The sequence below is a fragment of the Phocoena sinus genome, chromosome 18 (genome assembly GCF_008692025.1).
Source record: "Phocoena sinus isolate mPhoSin1 chromosome 18, mPhoSin1.pri, whole genome shotgun sequence".
Lineage (NCBI taxonomy): Eukaryota > Metazoa > Chordata > Mammalia > Artiodactyla > Phocoenidae > Phocoena > Phocoena sinus.
In genome coordinates this window covers 48,027,883-48,049,637 of record NC_045780.1, presented here as the reverse complement: position 1 = coordinate 48,049,637, position 21,755 = coordinate 48,027,883, and the positions used below count along the sequence as shown (strand labels likewise).

Here is a 21,755-nt window from a genome sequence, read left to right as displayed (position 1 = left end):
TCAGTTATACATACACATATATTCATTCTTTTTCAGATTCTTTTCCAATATAGGTTATTACACAATATTGAGTAGAGTCCCCTGTGCTATACAATAGGTCCTGGTTGGTTAATCTGTTTTAGAGATAGTAGTGTGTGTATGTTAATCCCCCAATCCTAATTTATCCCTCCCCACCTTTCCCCTTTGGTAACCATAAGTTTTGCTTTTGAAATCTGTGAGTCTATTTCTGTTTTGTAAATAAGTTCACTTATATCATTCTTAAAAATGTTTTAAGAATTTTTAAGACTCTTGAGACACAGCTCACCAGCATTCCTGAAAGTGTGTATCCATTTACACTGCTGTCCTGCAGCATAATAAAGTGTCTGTTTTACTACAAGCTTGTCAGCATTACTAGTATCGTTTTTTAAATCTTTATTTCTTAGAATTCTGTGTCCCGGCCAGGAGGAATACTGAGCTATTTCCCCTGTCACTGTAAATCATAGCTGGTTAGCAGGAGTCTTGTCTGGCTGGCAAGTCCTCTTTTTCAATCAGATCAGTTGTCCTCCGTCTGCCTCCCTGTTCCTGCCTTTGTCTTCCCTGAGGCTCTAGCCTGCCCCTTCTCCCCTTTTGCTCAGACGCTCATCTCGATGGGTAAAATCAACGGGGGCTCGATTTGTACAGTTAATTCTACACCTAAACGTATTAATCACGTACGCCTGTGTGTGCCTTGTGGCAGTTGCACCTAAACAGGACCACTTTAAAAAACCTTTAGACAGTTTCACCCTCTCAGATCCTTGGAAAGGCCTGCGTGCATCTATACCCCCTTTACCAGGAAGCCAAAAGATGAAGCTCAGAGAGTTGGTTTGCATGAGGGCATTTTGCTGATTTGTAGGGGGCTGGGATGGAATTAAATCCACTGCTTGTGAACAAGTTCTGGAGCATTTGAACACTATTGCTTTTCTACTTCTGCCACATTTTCATGGTAGCTCCCTCTGATTTCCAGGGGTAGGTGAGAAAAGGTGGCTTTCTCTCAACTTTGCTACTTGTCTTGTTTTGGCTTGGTTGTTGATCTCTCTTTAAAGACATTTTCTATGAGTAGAGAAGCATATACAGGCTTCTCTGGACTACTTGCTTTCTTTAAATATCCAAAAAGTAAAACCTACATTTTGCAAATATACCTCCCTTTACATAAAAAGATTGCGTTTTTGCTTTATATGTTTGTAATATGTTAGGGTTTCCAGTTGTATCATTTGGGTATCTCAGCCTCTCTGAGGTCATCTTCTAATCTCTGAAATTTGATGTATTCCAGTACTATGAAAAATATCATTATAAAACTAACTCTTTATGGTGAGTATTTTGTGAAATCAAAAGCACAGTCCATCTGGTAGCAGACAAGATTAATCTGTTTGAGAATGGTAAACATTATTGCATATTTTAAAATATGTAACTAGCACAGAACATTTGCCTCAGGCGTTTGACTAAGACTGTGGCTTAGGGTGAAGATTCAAATGAACTTTTTATCCCTAAAAGTCTGTAAGACATGTTCCTCTCACGTATAGTGAAACTTTAATATCTTACATCAGTCACTGAATAATAATACCAATTTAAAACCAAAAGAAGAAGAAATTTAACCATGATGTAGTCAAGATAAGTCTATAACAGTTACCTCTTTTTAAAAAAAATTGCAAGTGTTATGATAATAGTTTTGGTTTATGAATTTTGCAAAGAATTATAAACAAAATAATAGATAAAATTGAATCTTATCAGTAGCATTAATATTACATTCAAGTTAATTTAAAATCATTAGGGGACTTTACTTTTTCAGTAGAGATTTATACTTTCAGAATAACTCGGCAGATTGTACTTAAGAATTCCATATACCCACCCTACCCGCCCCCTTCTCAGTCTCCCCTATTATTAAAGTCTTGCATTAGTGTAATACTTTGTTAGATTTAATGATTTAATGAACGTATATTGATGCATTATTGTTTAGTATCGTCCATAGTTTACATTAAGGTTCATTCTTTGTGTTGTACACTTCTGTGGGTTTTGATAAATGCACAGTGACATGTAACCACCATTGCAGTCACATACAGAAGAGTTTCACTGCCCTAAAAATCCCCTGTGCTTCTCTTTTTCATCCCTCCCCTCCCTTCCCCCAAGCCCCTGGCAACTACTGATCTTTTTACTTGTCTCTATAGTTTTGCCTTTTCCAAAATGTCGTATAGTTGGATTCATAAAATTTATTTTTAAGACATATTTGTATGCTTTTGTGAAGTTCAGTTTGACAGTAATTATAAGAAAATAGGAACAAAACTACCTTCTTATACTTCCTTTTTGGACATTTATTGTTGTGACACTATTTCGTTATCTCATTTGACCAGGTAAATTGGATTTAAGTGGCTTAATATCTTGAGCACAAATATTCTCATCTAACAAATGCGTTTGAGTCTTCAATGATTATGTTATGTGGTAAAACACAATAGTAATTTACATGTAACACATTATATTCATGTTCAAACAAGTTTGTTAGTCTTTTCGTTGGTTACGAATGTCTATTAATTTTTTAAATGCACAAATAGAAATGCCTCTGTCCTCTACCACCCTGTAGGAGAATCCTCCCCACCTCAGGTATGACCCTAACTTTACAACACATAAGTGCCAAACCAGAATTTCAGATGTGCAGTCAACTGTTAACATAAATTCTGATTGCTTTGGGTAAATAATATGATTCATGAAAGCCCTGGGAAATAAATAATAGGTCATGGAAAAGTATAATAACTAGGAAATAAGGAAAATTTAAGATAAATTTAAATGCGTATATTGAATCCTTTTAGAAGCCTGGCATTTTCAATTTGTGAAAGCATAAAAACATAAATGTAAAGCACAAAGAGTCCATTATGTTACGCACATGTTCTGAATTTTCTTAAGGAATCAATCATCTCTTAAACCAGCACTTGAGAGATTGAGATAAAGCAGTTGAATTAAATATGCATTGAAAATCTTCCTCTTTAACTCATTCAGTACTTCTGAAACCAAGTTCCAGATGGTAAACATAGGCTATTTCTACTTGTTGCCTTTTATTCTCTCATCCGTACTTTTAGAAAAATTACAATTTGTTTTTCCTTTCTTGAGTATACTTTGCTTTAATTTTTTCTTGGTCAGGTTTACAGATTCACACTTGTACAGCAACTGTAGTTAAGAGTTTGCTCTTAACATGAAGAATAAAGAAGAAAAATCACTAGGCTTGAAAGAAAGGTGAACGATGACCATCAGGGCCCATGCGAGACAAATTTTGAAAAATTTGTCTTTGAAAAAAGGCCTTCCTTTTTAGTAAAATAACACAATAGAGAGGAAAGCAAAGTACTTGTTTCTTCACAAATTGATGTTTGGTGCCTTTCACACTTCGAGCAAAAATGACCTGTCAGAGTTGAGCAGGTTGCTTGCTTGAACCATGGTGCTCATATTTTTAAATTTTCATTTACTAATGTGGAAAACTAAGACATGTACCTATTGTGCATTTCATGTACAAAGAGGAATCCTACTCTTCAAATAAAGTGTGTTTGCATTTAAAATAATGCAGTATAACAAAAGTTCAATGATAACAGGATATGGAGTCATAGTTTATTCCCTTTTTTACATGAAGTGCACAGTAAGTTTCTTTAAGTACCTCCCGTAGAAAGTGCACATTCAACTACTCACCAAGTCAGTGAAACTTACACAAACTAAATTTCTACCGAGACACAAGAAATAAATAAAGCTCTGCTATTTCATCTCATGATAAGACTGTTGAAGAATAGCCAACATCCCAAAACAATTATTTTAATATATTTATGTATTATTGTCATAATGGATACAAACTGAACTATGGATTGATAGGCGATATTTATATAGTGGAATTAACAAATCAGACCAGTCAATTAAAATGTATTCTGTCAACTATTACATGCTCATCCTGTGGGCCAATCTAATTAAGCTAAAAAATAAATAGAGAAAAAAAATTTGAATAATGTCAAATGACTGTCCTTGTGCATTTTAAGAGAAGATGTGTTTGTTTAAAATTTTATGTGGGACCTGAAAATGCTTACAATGTTTCTACATGTTCAGCTTACTTTTGTAACATATATCTGTTTGGTTGTTTAGCAAACACTGCCCCTCTGCAGTGGCTGTATTATGCCATCCTGCCTCAGAATATATCTTATGCTGAGTTCATGGAGCTATAGTAATAGATCAGGTTCTGTTTGGAATTTTAGTTCTAAAAGGGGAGTCTCATTTACTTCTGTCCCACAATTCTCAGTATTACTTAAAAGCACTCAATGTCCTAAATTCAATCTTTACAGCAGTTGTGTGAGTTTGGAATTAATATTACTCTTTTATCGGTGGATAAACGCAGACCTAGAGAATCTTCATGATGATACCATGACTGTACAGCTAATAAGTAACAGGGCAGGTCATGAATTCAAGTCTTTTGTGTCCAAATCAAATTTTCTGTCTCTAATAACCACATAACAGGCTATAAAGCGTGGATTCTTATAACTGTGAAGCCATGAGCTTTGTAACAGTAGGCAAGTCACTCTACAATCTTCTAAACGCAGCCGTGAAATGATTTCTCAAAAAACTTTTATAAAGTTGGAAAGATAAAATTAAACGTAATCTTTTTATGCTTTAAATGCTGCTTGCTGACCTGCTGGCTCCCTGGCTGGCTGGATGAATAGATGAATGGAGAGATGGAAGGATGGATAGATAGATAGGCACATCCTTTTTGTGTGTGTGTTTGTGTGTGCACGTGTGTATATGCATAAATATTATGTTAGTTCTCTGACAATCCCTGATGCCATTAAAGATGAAACAGCTTATAAACCTTGGATAACATTTAGCAGAATATTACCCAAGTGGTCCTCAACCAAACGTAAGAGTCTCTGGAGGGCTTTCCAAAGATGAGGTGGTGTTCATATATATTTTTTCTCCTTTTAAGATTGCCAGGTGATCAAAATACATGACAAGCCTTAAAAACCCATACTCACTTGAGGACTGTAATAAGATTCAGCTGATGGCAATGGCTGACTGTAGGAAACACATCAGGTACTCTGAGTGCTCACACAGAGAAGGTTTTAGATACATTTTTGCATTTATTCAACAAAATGCCTAAAGCTGAAGTTACATTTTAAAACGTTTATTCAGGAAAAAGATGATCTCATTAGAACAGCTCACACGTAATCCCCAGATCCACTGAAGGGAATATGTTCACTAGAATATTGTGCATTATATTTTATTGAGTGGATTATTTTGAATCAAACTGGCCTTCAGACTTTTGAAGAAATATTATTATGCAGCAGTATAATCCTGTTTATATTTATCTTTATGTTTTTCACACACCTTTTTTTAATGAAGTATATTGTAACATTTACCTTGTCAGACTTCTGTGTGTGTTTATGCATTTATTTCTTAAGGTATGTATGAAAGGCTGAAAAATTACTTTATTGTGGACCCCCTCCAAGAAAATATTATATCATCTCTTGGAAAGCGAAATTAATTACTCTCATTCTCTTTGACAGAAATGCAGCGTGCCCTTCAATCTTCACATCCTTAGAAGGAATTCTGTTTCTGTTGATAATATTAAATATAGTTTAAGTGTTTGATCATCTTTTCCACCCCAGGGTCATCAACAGCAAAAATTCAGCTAAAGTCACTGCTCCCAGGCAAAAATCTTGATGGGCTTTTATTTAAAATAAACAAACAAACAACAAAACAACAGCAATGCTTAGAGGATGCTGCTGTGAGTCGTCCATCAATGTTGTATCAAGAATTGAGTAGTTAGTGACCAAGGGCAGAATTTTAGTATGAAATCCTTTCTTTGTTCCTTTTTAGAAAATTTTCTTGTCCTAATTGTGCATAAAACTTTTCTTTGTGATATCTGGTCTTTTCAGTGTCCCTGCCTCTTAGAGGTTGTTTCCTGGTAACATAGCCATATCTTTTCTCACTTTCTCAAATCTGTGTAGTCCTTTTATTTAATTTCTAACTGCTATAAGTGCTACTTGTTTGGTGTTTTCCCGTGGTTTCCCCAGCTTTCCTTCTGTCTCTTGGCTGCTCTCCCATTGCTACACGTTTATGGATTCATATCTCGGAACCAATGTGTTTCCATTTTCCACTGTCCAAAAGCCAAGAAATGAATTCTAATAATGATTTCAGGATCAAGCCTTTCAGGTCTTTTCTTTTTCCTAAAAGGAGGAGGAAGCGTATACCTCAACTGTTTGGGAAACATATTTATGCGGTATTGCTGGTCTTACGTGTACGTACGTGCAGCTTGAAGCTGGAATTATGGATGGTTTACTGGCCACATTATCACAGTAGACGTGATTGGTATGGGCTATGAGAATATATTATGTCAACACTGTAAACGGATGAATGGTATGATCAGGGTTTTGTCCTCCTTAGACTGATGAGGCATTGTTCTTGGATATGCTGGTTGCATTTCAACTGCTACGTGTGAAATAGGAACCAGCGTGTGCCTCTGTGATGTTTACACTTACAAATTCATGCATAACATGTCTAACGCTCCCAAATAAGATATGTCTGTTGTCCAAAGGTTTGGTTGATTCTTCCTAATTTTTATGAGCATTTTCTGTATTTTGGTTTGAGCTCATGCAAAAGCTATGTAGTTCTCAAGTATTTGAAAGCACCTAGGGGCTCTTGGTATTGGGTCTTCCTAGCTTTCTGGTATATACAGCAGAATTACAAGAGGAGTGCTCTTCCTCTGTTGTTGTGAAACAGCTTAAGGAGTAAAATTTTTTTTAGTGAGGGATTAAGCAGATACCTACAAAGTATGGACTCGTGTTCATAATCTACAGAAGTCTTAAGCAGTTTGCAAATCTCAGTGAAGCTTGATGCCTCAGAAACCATCTATTTACAGATAAGCTCCGTGTTTACCTACTCTATTGTCGTAGTCTACGAAAGCACTCTTTCATTTACTTTATGAAATGTTTCTACAGTGATGAATTGCACCTCAGCCTTTGGTTTATAAACCTATGTTAGAACCTTGTGTCTAAGTGTAATTAGGAAGAAAGAAATTCGTGATGGAAATAGTCACTATTTCCAAAATTAGAATTTTGGAGAGAAATTAATCAAGGCTACATTTGAAAGCAAACTATGTTTGAGAATTTGTGCTTAATGACATATTTTATAATGTTAATGACAAGCCAACTGGGATATTTTATGAAAGCAGCCTCAACAAAGAATTTCTATATGGGTATGACATACTAATAAGAAACATCCTACGTTGTTCTGCAGAGAAATTAAATGATAATACTGTGTGCGAATTGAAATAGTGTTCTAGTTAGAAGAGTAGATAATGCTAATAGCTTTTTATAAAAGTTGCTCTGTTTATGGTGTTTCTTTTCTTTTGTTTCTTAATATCTGAGAATATTTAAATTCTTACTTCTCAATTTCAGCACATGTAATGAAATCTTGTCATTTAGAATTTTATGCAGTAGATATTTGGATGCTTCATTTTGATATTTTCTAATTCTTTTCTTTTGGTGGGTAAGTAACCATGTTAGCTTAGAAGCAAAAAAAAAAAAAAAAAAAAAAAACCAATAAAACATCAACCCATTTTCCTGTTTATTGATCTGGTGCCGTTGTTCAGCTTATTTTCTTTCTTTTCTCATTGTTGCTAAATAAAATGCCCTTGCACTATTGTATTTCCTGAATGGAGCTATAATTTATATTCTATAAAGAAAGACTTGAAGAAGCATGTTTTGTTCCTTTAAGTGTATGCTCAAGCTTTGAGGGGACTAGCAAACCAAAATCTTTTATTAAACAAAGAATGAAATGAACCAAATTAATATAATTTTAGGCATTGTTGTTCTCATACCATAGTGAGGCTGAAAAAAAAAAGGTTTTGGTCTTCATATAATAGAACAATAATGTCTACATTAGCCTGGTCAAATTAGATATAACCAAAAATAATCTTTTGTAGTCTAACTCTCTGTTAAGGCTAGACGGACACCTGCTAATTTGGGGGCCATTTTAGGCCTTGGAAATAGACATTTAGTAACTATTTCTTGAATTTATGAGTGAATAGGTATAAAATTAAATTATATTCGTGCTCAGTAATAACACACGGAGCCCATTAGTCTGGGTGGAATCTTGGATTCTTTATTATTATTTATTATTAAATTTTGCTCATTAAAACTTGAAAGCATGAATACAAACTTGGACAAAATTATTATCATTGTCTTAAATTACACAGCACAAGCATAGGCAACTTAAGATTTACAGAATAAGCTTTTCCTAAAATTATTTCCTAAAAATACCTGTTGTAGTATTTCTGTATATTATTTTGAGAAAAACTTTTTCATTGCTATGAGCTCAGTTATAATCCAGTTATTAGAAATGGCTTGTATTCAATAATTTAGCAAACGGGTGTGGGAGGTTGGAGAATTTTATGCCCTGTTTTAGTGTATTTCCCTGGATTTTGACAATGATGTCTGTCGCCCTCCCAATCGTCTTACTCTGTTGTGCTTTTGTACTCCCCACTTTAATTATGACGACTGTCCGAGCGGTTCTTCAGATATTTGGAGAGCGAATTAATGTTCTGTAGCAATAAGAGAAAAATTTAAAAACATTCAAGTCATCAATCATACCTCTATTTTTCTCCCCACAGTCTCCAAACGTCCACAACTACCCCGATATGGAAGCTGTTCCCCTGTTGCTAAATAATGTGAAAGGGGAACCCCCGGAGGACCCGTTATGCGTAGATCACTTCCAGACACAAACTGAGCCAGTGGACTTGTCCATCAACAAAGCCAGGACATCCCCCACAGCCGTTTCCTCCTCCCCCGTTTCCATGACAGCGTCCGCCTCCTCCCCTTCTTCAACTTCAACCTCTTCGTCGTCTTCTAGTCGTCCAGCCTCATCCCCAACTGTTATAACATCAGTATCTTCAGCATCATCTTCGTCAACGGTATTAACTCCAGGGCCCCTTGTTGCCTCTGCCTCCGGTGTGGGAGGCCAGCAGTTTTTGCACATTATCCATCCCGTTCCGCCTTCAAGTCCCATGAATTTACAGTCTAACAAACTGAGTCACGTTCACCGCATCCCCGTGGTGGTCCAGTCGGTGCCTGTTGTCTACACAGCTGTGCGGTCACCTGGAAATGTGAACAACACTATCGTCGTACCACTTTTGGAGGATGGGAGAAGCCATGGCAAAGGTAAGAGACACAAGCAAGCCTTGATTTATTTCAGCAGTAACTCTTCAATTATTCAGTGAGCGGACCCCAAGTCGTAGGCAAACACACTACATCCAAGGAAGTTCTGTGCAGAACGACAAAGGAACCAGCTGATCCACTGCTGAGTAGAGCACAGTTTAGTAGAAACTAACCTCATATTTATATAGGTATATGCTTCAGTATTACTTAGTCCATATTTCTATGTATCAAGTCATTTAATGTCAGAATTCAAATACCTAAATTTGCAAAATATTTTTACCTTCAAGTGCGCAAATAGAAAGTTCAATCTATAGTCAGCGTAACTGCTTGTGAGATGTAAATGTGTAAATCCCTCGTGGAGGTTAACCACTGTGAAATTTTTACAAAGTGTGTCAGGATGTTTCTTCTTTCAGTTGTTCAGGCTGGAACTTACTTGTCTGGCAATAATATAAAATTCCAGGAAGTTCCAGTGGTTGGAACCTGATCATTCACTTTTGAGTAACTTGTAAATTAAGTCGCCATTAAAGTAATTCTAAAGTTAGGTGTTTGGCTACAAATGTGTTATGTAGCTTGAGTTCTTATCTTCATACAAGTCTAAGTTTTTATTTTAAATAGCAGGAAGCCTCCATATGATAGAAATAATTCAAAATGCAGTATTAATATTTCCTTCTGGGGGTTAGAAGGCAGAAAGATACTTTGTTACATGACTGTATGTAATAATACCAAGTTAACTATATATGCTAGTTAACTGATCATGAAGTTATTTTTCTTCTTCTAAGTTCTTTTTGTTTCATTTTTAAATAGAAGGAATTGTAATAATATCATGGTGTTGATTTTTTCTTCCCTTTCTATGAATCTAAAAAAATAAGCCACCCTTCTATAGAGATGTAAAATGCCTATAATCATCAACTCATATGTGTGTATTTTGTCTTCAGAGCCTAGAAATGATGATGGATTAAGACTTAGATTGCATTACTTTTTGCTTTGATACCATATTACTTCCGAGGCCCATAATTAAAATACGATGGGTGAATACATAAAACACTGCCTTCGTGTAAAATACTAGTAAGCATAGTTGTTTTGGTTCTTATATAAGGTGGGATTCAGTGCATAGGAATAACATTTGGTCGTGAACCTGGAGAAATTTTTGCAAACATACATTACAGAATTGTGCATTCATCTTTTGCAAGTTACTATTTTATCTGCAGTGAGTTTCTTCATAGCACATGACAAGTTTCATCTTCCCAGTTTTACCACCTGAAAAATCTTGTGCTTTACAGCAGTCAGAGGTTTAAACTGCAAACTTGAGATCCAGATGCTCTGCTTACCTGACAACCTATTTTTTCTTTTGGTGCTTTTATGGGCAAAGGCCAGGAAGTAGTCCCACCACCATCTTTGTGAGCAGGTAGAAGAAAAAGAGGAAGAAGTGAGTCTTTACATAGATTTTTCTTGAGTCGACCCTTCTTTGATATTACTAATACTTCTGATCCAAGTGAGCTAATTGATTCAAATAATAATAACATAACTAAAGGCCACATTAGGTATTTATTTTCTTTTATAATTTACAGATGTGCTTTAAATTTTTTAAGAATTAGGAATTAACAACTAGAAAAATTATAACCTTGCGTATTACATTATATATGTGTATACCATAGAACCCAATCTTTTTACAATAACACATGAAAAATATTGCTTTTATTGTGAAGGTGATTCATAAGGATCTTAACACTGTTCATGACGTGATTTTACAATTTCCATGCTCTAATGAAGGAAACAAAAGAGATGTCTCTTTGATTTGCCATTATTTGATGGGAGAGATTACTTTTATTTAAAGTTTGCTGCCAAAATTTAATTTTCTGGAAAATTTATCTTTGCAGAAGAACTGTGTTAAGTAAGACTCATGCTGTAATTTGTTCTCTACATGAGTATATCTGTTAGTTTCATGCAGTGTTTTCTATTCAGTAGTTTCCTCATATCAAGAGTAAACATTTATATAACCATAAACACACCAAACTATAATGTGGATGTTAACAGCATGAGATTTGGGATCAAGGTTGTATGGGTTAGCATCCTAGTTCCCTCACTTCCAGCTTTGGACTGGGCAATAACTGGGCAAAGTTATTTAATTTCACTAATCTTTATTTTCTTCAGTGATAAAATGGGAATAAAAGTATATATCTTTGAAGATTATTGGGAAGATAAAGTAAGAGCTTATGTGTAAATGTCTAGCACTGATCAACTGTCAATAAATGTTGGCAGTTATTTATCATTATTATATCCCCCCCAAAAAAAATACCTGAAGCAATAATGTTCAGAAATTTTTCCTCTGTCTTATAAAAACAGAAAGTTGGAGGAAAAAAGACTTATTGAATTTAAAAGTGAAAAACTGTTTCCAAGAAGTTGGTATAGAAATGCTTCTCAAAGTTGTTACAACAAATTATAAGGGATGAGTGTTTAGGATGAGAAATTGTCTGGAAAATCCCATACTTTCTATGTTTATTAGTTTATATTAAGTTTTTATACTCCCCACATTCTACACATATTGCTACACATTTTATAAGTTTTTTATTGTTTAATTGATTAATTAGATGATGGTAAAATTCTCTAATGGAGGAGATCTGCCTGCCTCACAGAATGAATAAAGGAAAGGGCATTTCAGTGATTCCTCACGTCTGTATTTTGCACATATGCACTGGGCACTGGGCCAGCAATGAAATGGCTGGGTGATAAAGGGAGCCCTATTTCCACTCTCAAATAGGACTTGTATATCTGGTGTGGATGAGCAAAAGAAAATACAATGGGGGAGTTGGTTTTTCAAAATGCTACTAATAAAAATACAAAACGAACTCTTATAAATGTAGGTGATTGTACTAGCTAATTACCTTTAAAGGTGGTAGAACATATCTGGTCTGTGGTAGAGAAATAGATTACCTTACGTCACACTACACAAGGGACTGTGAATGAATACATCTGTATCTAAAATACCATGAATTGAGTCATTTGTCCATTCAAGTATTTATTGAGCATCTCTTATGGATCAAGCATTTTATTGGCACCAGAGACATAGTGTTGGGCAAAACAGATGCTGTTTCTATCTGAGTGCTTGTAGTCTACTGGGAGACTTTGACCTCAGACAGAAAAATCGTACAATTAACTGATAACTGCAGACAGAGTTGGGTTAAAATGTAGACCAGCCATGGATGTGCCTAGGGCAAAGAGTTTAATTATAACTGCAGAGAGAGAAAGTTGTATATGACAAAAGTATTTTCATACAGGGTGTTATATGTGGTTGGAAAAAATGTTTTTGCTGTTATGCTCAGAAGCGGGTGTTCGGGGCCTGGGAGCGTGGTGGGCTGGAACTTCCGCACGGTATGCTTGGATGTGAAAAAGCATTCTCATGAGGAGAGGACTCCAGCCTATCCAGTATCTATGGAATATGGTCTAAAGGAATGGCAAGTTGTCAGCTAGCCCAGGGCACCAACAGATCTCAGTTGCGTCTTGAATGTGATATGAAGGAAAATGGCATGATGTTCTGGAAGGCACAGTAAACACAGTGTAGACTAGAGCCATCAGAGGGATGCTGTCAGAGAAGTTCTCCAGAGGAAGACATTTTTCTGCTTGATACAGGACAAAGTAGCAGTTAGCCCTTCGAAGTGATAGTGCTGAGGGGTAGAAGGCTCTCAGCGGAAGCTGAGACCTGTTATTTATAAACAAGACCCTAAAGGGATTATTTGACCTTGTAAAGGAATTTCATTTCAGCCTGGGGAAGTTTTTGGTAGATTTCCCAGGAGATTTTCATTAGGTTTTACAGATATTTAGCAACAGGAAGCATAGAAGGTCAAAAAAACAAATCACAAGCAAAGTGATTGGTTTGTTACTGCCTTGATGGAGAAGTAGGCACTTTTATGGTTCTCTTTTCCTTCCTTCCTTTTGATCCACTATTAAGGTGAGGGAAAGAGTGTTTAAGAGAATGCAAGTGAAGAGAGCGTTTTACCAAGGGACTCATGAAATGTATCAAAAGCTTCTAAGGGGCCACATAAAATAAGGACTAAGAATGGAGCATTTTGGGAGGATGGAGTTTACTGGTGACACTGTGTCAGTGGAGTGGTGGGGACAAAGGGCGGACTGAAGTGAGTTCATGTTCAGATGGGAGGTGAGACAGGGGTGACAAAGTCTAGACAACTCTTCGGAGTAGTTTTGCTGGAAGAGTTTTGGAGAAATGGCATGATAGCTGGAGAGGCATTTACGCTCTCAAGGGAGGAATTTTAAAAGAGGCAGAAAGTATAGTATATTTGCTATAATGATGAGATCAAGAATGAGATCAAGAATAATCCAGTAGACAGTTGAAAATGGGTAATTCTAGAGAGGGAAGAATTACAGAAGCAAAATTGTTAATTGCACGTTAGTTGCTTATATAATTTTGTGGAAGTAACCTGCATCTTGCAGTAATTAACCCAAATTCTAACGTCAATTTATTAGATTGACACAAGTTTTAGGAAAAAAGATACATAATGGAAAAGGAAAGAAAATGCAAAAAACAGCAGATAATGATCTAGGATTGATAATGAAAAGCAAACAGAAGTTCAGCAAAATGTGGGTTCCACTGAGAATTATAAAAACGATACCAGCATTAATAGGAATATAAGGTCAAACATTTCTCATTCACCACATACTGGAATGTACAGAATAATTAAAAGAAAAAGGTAACCCCCAAATAATTTGTTGTTTAAAGACATTTTTATAATTGAATATTAATAGATATTACATTTCAGAAACGCAGAACACTTAAAGAGCAAGGCCGTAACCAGTCTGTGACCATCCAACTAAAGAGCTAAAAAAGAAAGGATTTACTTTCTCCCTCCCATATGTGAGCTAGTCCTTTCTCCATGTAGCTAGAGGAATAGGTAATATCACCTTGATGCCCAGGAATGAGGCTCGAGCCAAGGTGTGATTGACCGGTGGCTTTGAAACAGCCAGAACTGAAAAGCCAGCTGGGTATTTCACTGTTGCCCAATTTTCTTCCCCGACCACTATTGCATCCTTCTTCACTACGTTATATAGATGGTCTGTTGGTCTGTCTTCTCCCCCTTTCCCCATATTGTCTTCTCCTTAGCCACCCAAACCCACCGGATGTCCCCGTGACTGTAAAATAGGAGATTGCCCAGCGGAAGAAGCTCAGCTCGTTTCCTATGCAGCCACTTTTCTTTTTCCTGAAAATGCAACCCTGGCAGCCCAGCCTACCAGAAGTTTTACAAAACATATTTCTTGCATCAAGACTTTTTATTATAATGGTGTCATACTTGAAAAATAACTCATTATGGGTCATAAGTGCATTATTCCTGCCCATATATTTATAGGATAAAGTCCTTGAGTTTAAAGTACTTTTTCCCCCAGATGTCTGACTAGAGCATGTTGTTACCGCTGCTAAGAAGCCAGCAGCCATGTGAGCATGTCATTTCTTTCGTCATCTCCTTTAATAAAAGCGTGTTGTTTTTATATTATTTGTAGATGAAGTGAGGAATCCTCCAAAACTATACCTTTTTCCCATAGCACTGGTTCAGGAATTTCAAAGGGCCGTGGCTGCGAGCAAATCTGAAATACTCAAACCCCATTTCTTCCTATAGGCTTTTGCTTTTCTCAGCAGCCCACAGAAAGAAGCCACAAGTGTATTTTTAGTCCTAGGCCATTTATACTTGTGAAGGGAAACCTGGTCATTGCAGTGATTGCTGCAGAGCTGGTTGGAGGTTGTGACTGTAGCTCCTGACCGTCTAATGCAGCTGGAGTTTTGCTCCCATGAAACTCTGCATTTCAGATCTCTTTGTGTCGCCAGTTTTCTTCTGCTGTCAGCTTTCCCAGCGTTGATGTTTGTGGTATCTTTTTTCAGGTCCAGGTTCATTTTGTCACAGACTTGCTTCTCCTGTCTACCTTACACATGACTGTCCTCTTTTAGTTCACCATTCAATGGATTCCTGGTGTCATCTGTCCATAGGACCAGAATAGTCCAGGGCAGCTGACTTATGCTCATGTATATGGTTGTCTTGGCTTCTTGAGTGATTGAACTACCACAGCTCCCTTTGGTAAATGTATTCTTCTACTTATGCTTAATTAAGTATGATAACTACTAGATAGAGATTCCTATTTTAAATCTGAATTTAATGTCTATTGACAAACCATCTAGTTACTCAATCTTTTATTGTTAATTTTTTAATGTTGCTTATTGGGAAGCAGGTCTGGATAGTTGCTGACTTTTTATTATTATTATTCTTGAATTTAGACTTTGATAGGACGTGAGTGTTTTATTACTGTCATTATAAGACAGGAACATGTCAAATAGAAAGGCAGCCAATATTTATGAAAAACTGAATTTTAAATAGGAGGTCAGAATATTTTATATAGATAACGTTGGTCATTTGTTGTTTGTTTTTACCTGACTTTCAACAAGGAGTAGAAACTTATCTGTATTTTTTCACTTCTGGGCATCCATAGGAAGTTGAATGGATTCCATCCAAAAAATGGCTTCTTATGCTCTTGTTTATCTGAAATACCCACAATCTGTCGACTCCTCTGTTTTATCTGGCATAGACTGGGTTGGGTCTAAAATTTGATGATAATAACTGTCTTGAGAGAGGAGACAGAAATTGTATGTTCTGTTCTAAGAGAATTAGCAGAAAGAGAAAACTGTAAATGTAAACTGTAAAATGTCAAGGAATGAGTTTGGCTTTTCCCCTGCGCAGTTAAATAGTAAATAAAATTACAAAGGGGAAAAGAAGAGCAAAAAGTATGGCCTGCAGAGGGGATCCACATTAAGAGAGAGGTGATACTTCATTCAGAGATAGATATTATGTAAGGAAGCAAAGATAATAGACAGGAGACAAACCCATTAAATAGATAAAGTAGCTAAAGCAAGGGGTTACCAAAGTGGAATTTGTGTCCATTCTGTTATAAAGTGATACCTAGCACACCATTTTAATTTGTTAGGTCGGGTGCCTCCTATGATAAAGTGGTCTAATTTATATTTAAATAGATGCTTAAATGTGATATATCACTAGTATTTAGTCTAAGGTTAGTCTCTATGTTCATTTTTCACCACACCTGAAAAGTTTTCTCTGATAATATTTAACACACTGAACATTAACATACTGGATCTTGAAATATAATACCTTGCCTTTCCTCTATAGTTTCCTTTTTTAAGAACAAGTTTTTTCTCTCCTGAAGTGATGTTCTATTTAAATATAAAGCTTCTAATTTCAAATAGTACAGGTGCTGTTAAGCTGCAAGGAAATTCTTATTTTACATATCAGATTGCAGGTATTTATAGGATTCTTTTGATGATGTTTGGACTTATATACTCATTGCAAGAAACCTTTGGGTACTGGATGGATATATCTATATATGGAGAGATATAGATATCTATCCTTATCTGGATATATCTATATAGATATAGTTATTTTTTGCAAATGGGCATTTTACCTAGTGACTCTTAAGACCTGGAAAGAACAAATGAAAGAAGGAAGAATGTAAGATCCAAAAGGGAAACTTGGTCTTAGAATCCTTGCCAGCACTGTTTTAAATTGGCTTTTTAATTATTTATAACCCTCTGGCTGTGGGTTCTGTCTCCCGATTTTTTCTCACTCCCTCAACAATAACTCTTTTTCTATTCCAAGCTCTGTTACTATTTTCTCAGCCCCTTCTCTCTGCCCGCTCTCCATTGTTAATGGAGAATTTGATTAACTGTTCTTCCACTTTGTGTTCTTTAGAAAAGAACAAATTGATATTTGTCTTTCTGTCTAATAAATAAAAGAAGAGCTACCAATTTACAGAGTTATCATTACGTACTCCATCTTTCCTCCAGCCACCTTCATGTGGGGGAAATGCTGCTTTGATCATTGGCCAGTTGTATGTGTTTTTCATGACCAGGGGTCTTCACCATCGTTTTTCTTCATTTTATCAACAAATGTCTTATGGACCAGTTACATGGCCAGAAATGTCACTATGGCGATTTTTAAAATAACTTCTCTCAAAAGCCTGCTTTTTAGTGTACAATACACTAAAATGATACTGTTCACACTGTGAGTCGTTTTCCTGTTGATGAATCTTGAAATCAGTTTATTAGCTTATAACCAGCATTTTAAAGAAATTAAATAGGATGGAATTGATTAAGAGATATGAGAGTATCACCCAAATAAGTATTATATCATGAAACTTTTACTTCCATACATGCAAATGCAGTACTGTGTGTGTCTGTATACTGTCTGTGTACTGAGTCATATTGAAATACGTATTTCTTACTGTAGTTCCTGTCTCAGAAGTTTGAACGACACTACATGGAGTTCCGTCACCTTTAATTCAGATTTTTTCCCCTCTTCCTTTCTCTTTTTTTCCATCTCCCTCTCGAATACCCTTCTTGATTCCACCTTCTTTTCTCTACCCTCTCACTCTCCCATCTCCCCTCCCTTTCTGTCTTCTTTCTTCTCCCAGGTGTCCTTCTCCATCTCCCTCTACCCTTCACCATTCTACCTTTTCTTGAAGCTTGATTCTTCTTTCTCTTCTATATGTAACCAAATCACCTATCCCAGAAGTGATGTATTATGGAACTAAGCAACCTATATTGAAAATGATAGCCTTTGTACTGCCATCTAGTGGTGGGATTTTAAAATATTGTGAACGGAAAGAGTTGGAGGAACTCTATGGAATCAAGTTATTTCTTCTATGATTGCTCTCGGGTTTTCCCAGCTGGTTTAGGGTTGTCAGGGAGTTCAGTGAATATGCTCCTTTAAAGTGAAACTCGAACATGAATTCGAAACCTAACTTATCTCCTTTGTTTTAAGAAGCATCCCTTCTACTCACTTGTCCTACTTCCCATCCTGCACATTTGTATGTGACTTCTGTTTAGTAGAAATGAAATGCTACTTTCTATGTATCTTTGCTTAGTTTGTTTTTGTAACTATGGATTGTGTTTGTTGGGTTAGTGGGCGCACGTATATGCCGACTTGTGAACTATTAAGTTTTATTGAATGTCACAGAGAAAAAATAAAAAGAGAGTTATGTCTGGGAGAGCAGGACTGCAGGAAGACAGAAACTAGGAGAATTCGGTGAAACTGGTAACTGGGAGTAGCCCTTGGAGAATTCATCAGAGAACTGCCTTCTCAATAGCTAGGGACTTAGGAAAAGCTCAGTGGAAACGGAGTAGAATTCGAAAGATATTCCCGTGGATGGTTTTCTCAGATTCTCAGTGTGAGAAAGATCTAGTGGGACTGGGATGACCTACAATAAGAATAAACTTTTCTGTTGACAAAAACTGTAGTTGCTTATATAATGCAGTATATATTATTATAAATCCTCACTCACAGGATGAAATAGGCTGACATCTCCCAAAATCCATCTGGGCCTCATTAGCTACAATGTTTTCAACACATTGCATTGTGCCCGACACTAGTAAATGTTCAATAAATACTTAGTGAATGAACAAATGAATTAATTAATATAGGTGCAGTGTTTTATATGAGGTGCTCAGTTAGAATGCCATGGCCAATGTTGGTCTCTAGTCCTAAACCCTAAACATAAAAGGAACCTTCCCCTGTATGGTGAAGTAGAAGAAGCAACAACATAAAGTGGAAACCGGCAGGGTTCTCATATCCTCACAGCGTGGATCCTAGCACCCCTCCCCGCCAGGCTGTTGCCATTCCACTGAATATGTCTCATGTCTCAGCCACCATTTCCATGGCTTTTCATGATGACAACTCTCCCTTTATCCATGTAGTTTCCTTTTCTTGGACAGCCTGTTCTTTCTCTGGAAAAAGACCTGGTTCAGATGCCTTCTCTTCTAGAAAGACACATACCAAATTGTATTACAATTGATGCCATACATATAAACATATACATACACATACACATAGATATACATATATGTAAAATATATTCTCTTGGCTCAGTATATGTGGCTCAAATATATATAATATAAAATTTTATTATAATATCTATATCGTGGCCTTACTGCTTTGTCCAATGTCTGGCACACAATGAACAATAAATGTTTGCAGAATGAATGAATATCATTCCCAGAGCTGTTGCTCTCTCATGTCAGTGGGCCATCTGTAATTCCCTGGTGTTTTTGAGTGTATTGTTTCTACTGTTTCCCAAGTTTGTTTTATTTCATTTCATTTAATACTGAAGAATAATATTTGGTGGTACATTATAGATGCTTGATATGATTTAGGTTTTAATGGTTTCTGGAGTTGAACCCCTGTGGGTGAGACATATTCTTATGGCTTCTGAACAGTCTTAATGAAAAGATATCGCTGTATGAAAATTACAGCCAGTTCTTATTTATTGTTTTACTCTCAGGTAAAATAGTTTGCCTGTGAAACTAGGATAAATAATGGCTTTGATTGGATCCAGGCAATTAATAGAGTCTGTGAGGTTTCTTATGTAATAGTAATGCCAATTTCATTTCCCAGTCAAGGTGAAACAAATTACACCTCCTATCCCATTGCAGTTAACTGTGTCAGCATCACAGTACCATAAAATCTCAATAAAATCTGAAGACTGTGGAGTATGGATAATCCCACTATAAATTGTAATAAAAATTACCCCTCCAGACTCTATATTGAACTTCTCCATGAAGTTCATAGACACTGTCTCTTTGTACATAAAGTTTTATGAAATAAATCGACCAGTTCTCCTGTCCTTACCAGATAGCAAGCTGTTTTGATTTAAAAGCTGATAACGGTATAATCAGTTTTTGGTGTTTGCAGTGCATTTTAAAAACATAAGTTTCATCTAAGGAACCTTAAGTAGAAGGAAAATGCTACTTTTATTTGCACTATGCACCGAATGTCTCTTTGTGAGAAAGAATAATGACATTTTTACCATGGTGGGGCCCGTTTGCTGCAGCCATAAAACAAAGATTTCGTTTCTTTCCACCAATCTCTAATTTTAAAGGTATATTAAGCAAACCCAAGCACAAATCTAAAAGAGCTTTGCTAAATTGCTTCAAATTTTCTGCATTTAGAAGGATTTGTCAATTTCATGATTACATTTTTGTCTCATCTGTGCTAAATCCAAGAGCTCCCTAATCATCTCTGGTGTGGCCTTTGTTAGGAGTAGATGTTTTGTCAGTCCTCTATAAACACAGAGCCCTTTAAAACAGAGGAAACCTTCCAGAGACTTAGGTTGTAAATCTGCAAAGAACATGAATTAGACTCTGGAGGAAGTCATATGTTATAATGAAGGTAAAGTAGGTAGCATTTGACGTGGAAGTTAAAGAAGCATAAGGCTTTGCTACTTGGAGTAGGCAGAAGTATTCCAGCCAAGGAAAAGAGTGAACAATGAGGACAGAGAATGAAGGGTATGTAAAGAATGAAGAATAGTGGAGCTTTACTGAATCTTAGGCTATAAGGCACACACACACACACACACACACACACACACACACATACACATGGCATAGGGTATAACATATACATTGCATACGTGATATATACTATGAATTACTTATAGAGGAGGACCTGAGATTCTCCTTCTCTGAAAGAGAAAGCCTTTTAACTCTTAGTTTAGATGTACTTCTTACATCCTTTGTGAATATGACTCTTCTTGCTGTGGGTAGAGAGGAAATAGTGAATAAAAATGGCAAAAGAAAAATATAGGAGAGGTATATTTCTCAATTTTTATTTTTATAACTCATGTCCCCTGAAATGTTGTCTCAATAGATTTTTTTATGTATTCCCAATAGCCACAAAAACTGTAGCATTTCACTTTCTGTAGTTTTCCTTAGGAAAAGAAGTTACTGATTTTGCGTTACCAATCTACAGATGCTCAAAACCCTCTGAGATTCTCATCTGCCAACCCCCCTGTCAAAATAGGAAATTCCCTTCATCTGTAGGTGGACTTAGGGCAAAAGTGTGGCAGCTAACAAAGGAGGTGTCAAAATTATTATTAAGATAAGAACTTGAAAAATCACAGCAAGGTCTTTCGGGATTGCAGTAAATAGGCTTACACAGCTCTTGAGTCCTTGGAGGTAATACTTTATTACAGCATAATAATTGCTTTTGAAATAATGACCATTAGTAATGAAGGAAGGGCTGAATTATGGTCAGTCTGTTTGAAGTAGGAGACAAAGTATGTAATAAATATTGTATTTACTAAAAATCATTTAAATAATTAACCTTAATTGAATGCTTATATGTTCTTTGTGCTTTACATACATCAATCATCTTTAAGTCTTACAGTATAACCAGTGTATAGGTATTATTGCTTGTCTTTTACAGATAAGAAAACTGAGACTCATGTACCTTCCTCTACTTCTTATAAGGTTACAGCTTATTAGTGATAGAGCCTCGAATAAAATCACAACTTTTTAATACTTTTGCCATACTTTGCCATAATTAAAAAGGTATGCCTTAGTTATCTAGAAAATTTGTCAATATTATATAGCCCAATTTCATATTTTTTCAAATTAGGTACATTGTATTTTTAAATCATTTTATTTCTGTCAAGGTGTAAAATATTGCATATGAAATTATCTATATATAAAATCAAGTATGGGCTTCCCTTGTGGCACAGTGGTTGAGA

The 21,755-nt window shown here is 36.0% G+C and overlaps 1 protein-coding gene across 7 annotated transcripts in view; it reads left to right on the top strand.

The window, feature by feature from the left end:
• KLF12 (Kruppel like factor 12) overlaps positions 1-21,755 on the top strand; it is a 443,387-nt gene that overhangs the window by 284,709 nt on the left and 136,923 nt on the right. For all 7 annotated transcript variants that reach the window (XM_032610840.1, XM_032610842.1, XM_032610838.1 and 4 more), the window contains one exon: positions 8,642-9,188. In XM_032610840.1, coding sequence (XP_032466731.1) covers positions 8,642-9,188 — 547 coding nt within the window. The remainder of the gene's footprint in view (positions 1-8,641; positions 9,189-21,755) is intronic.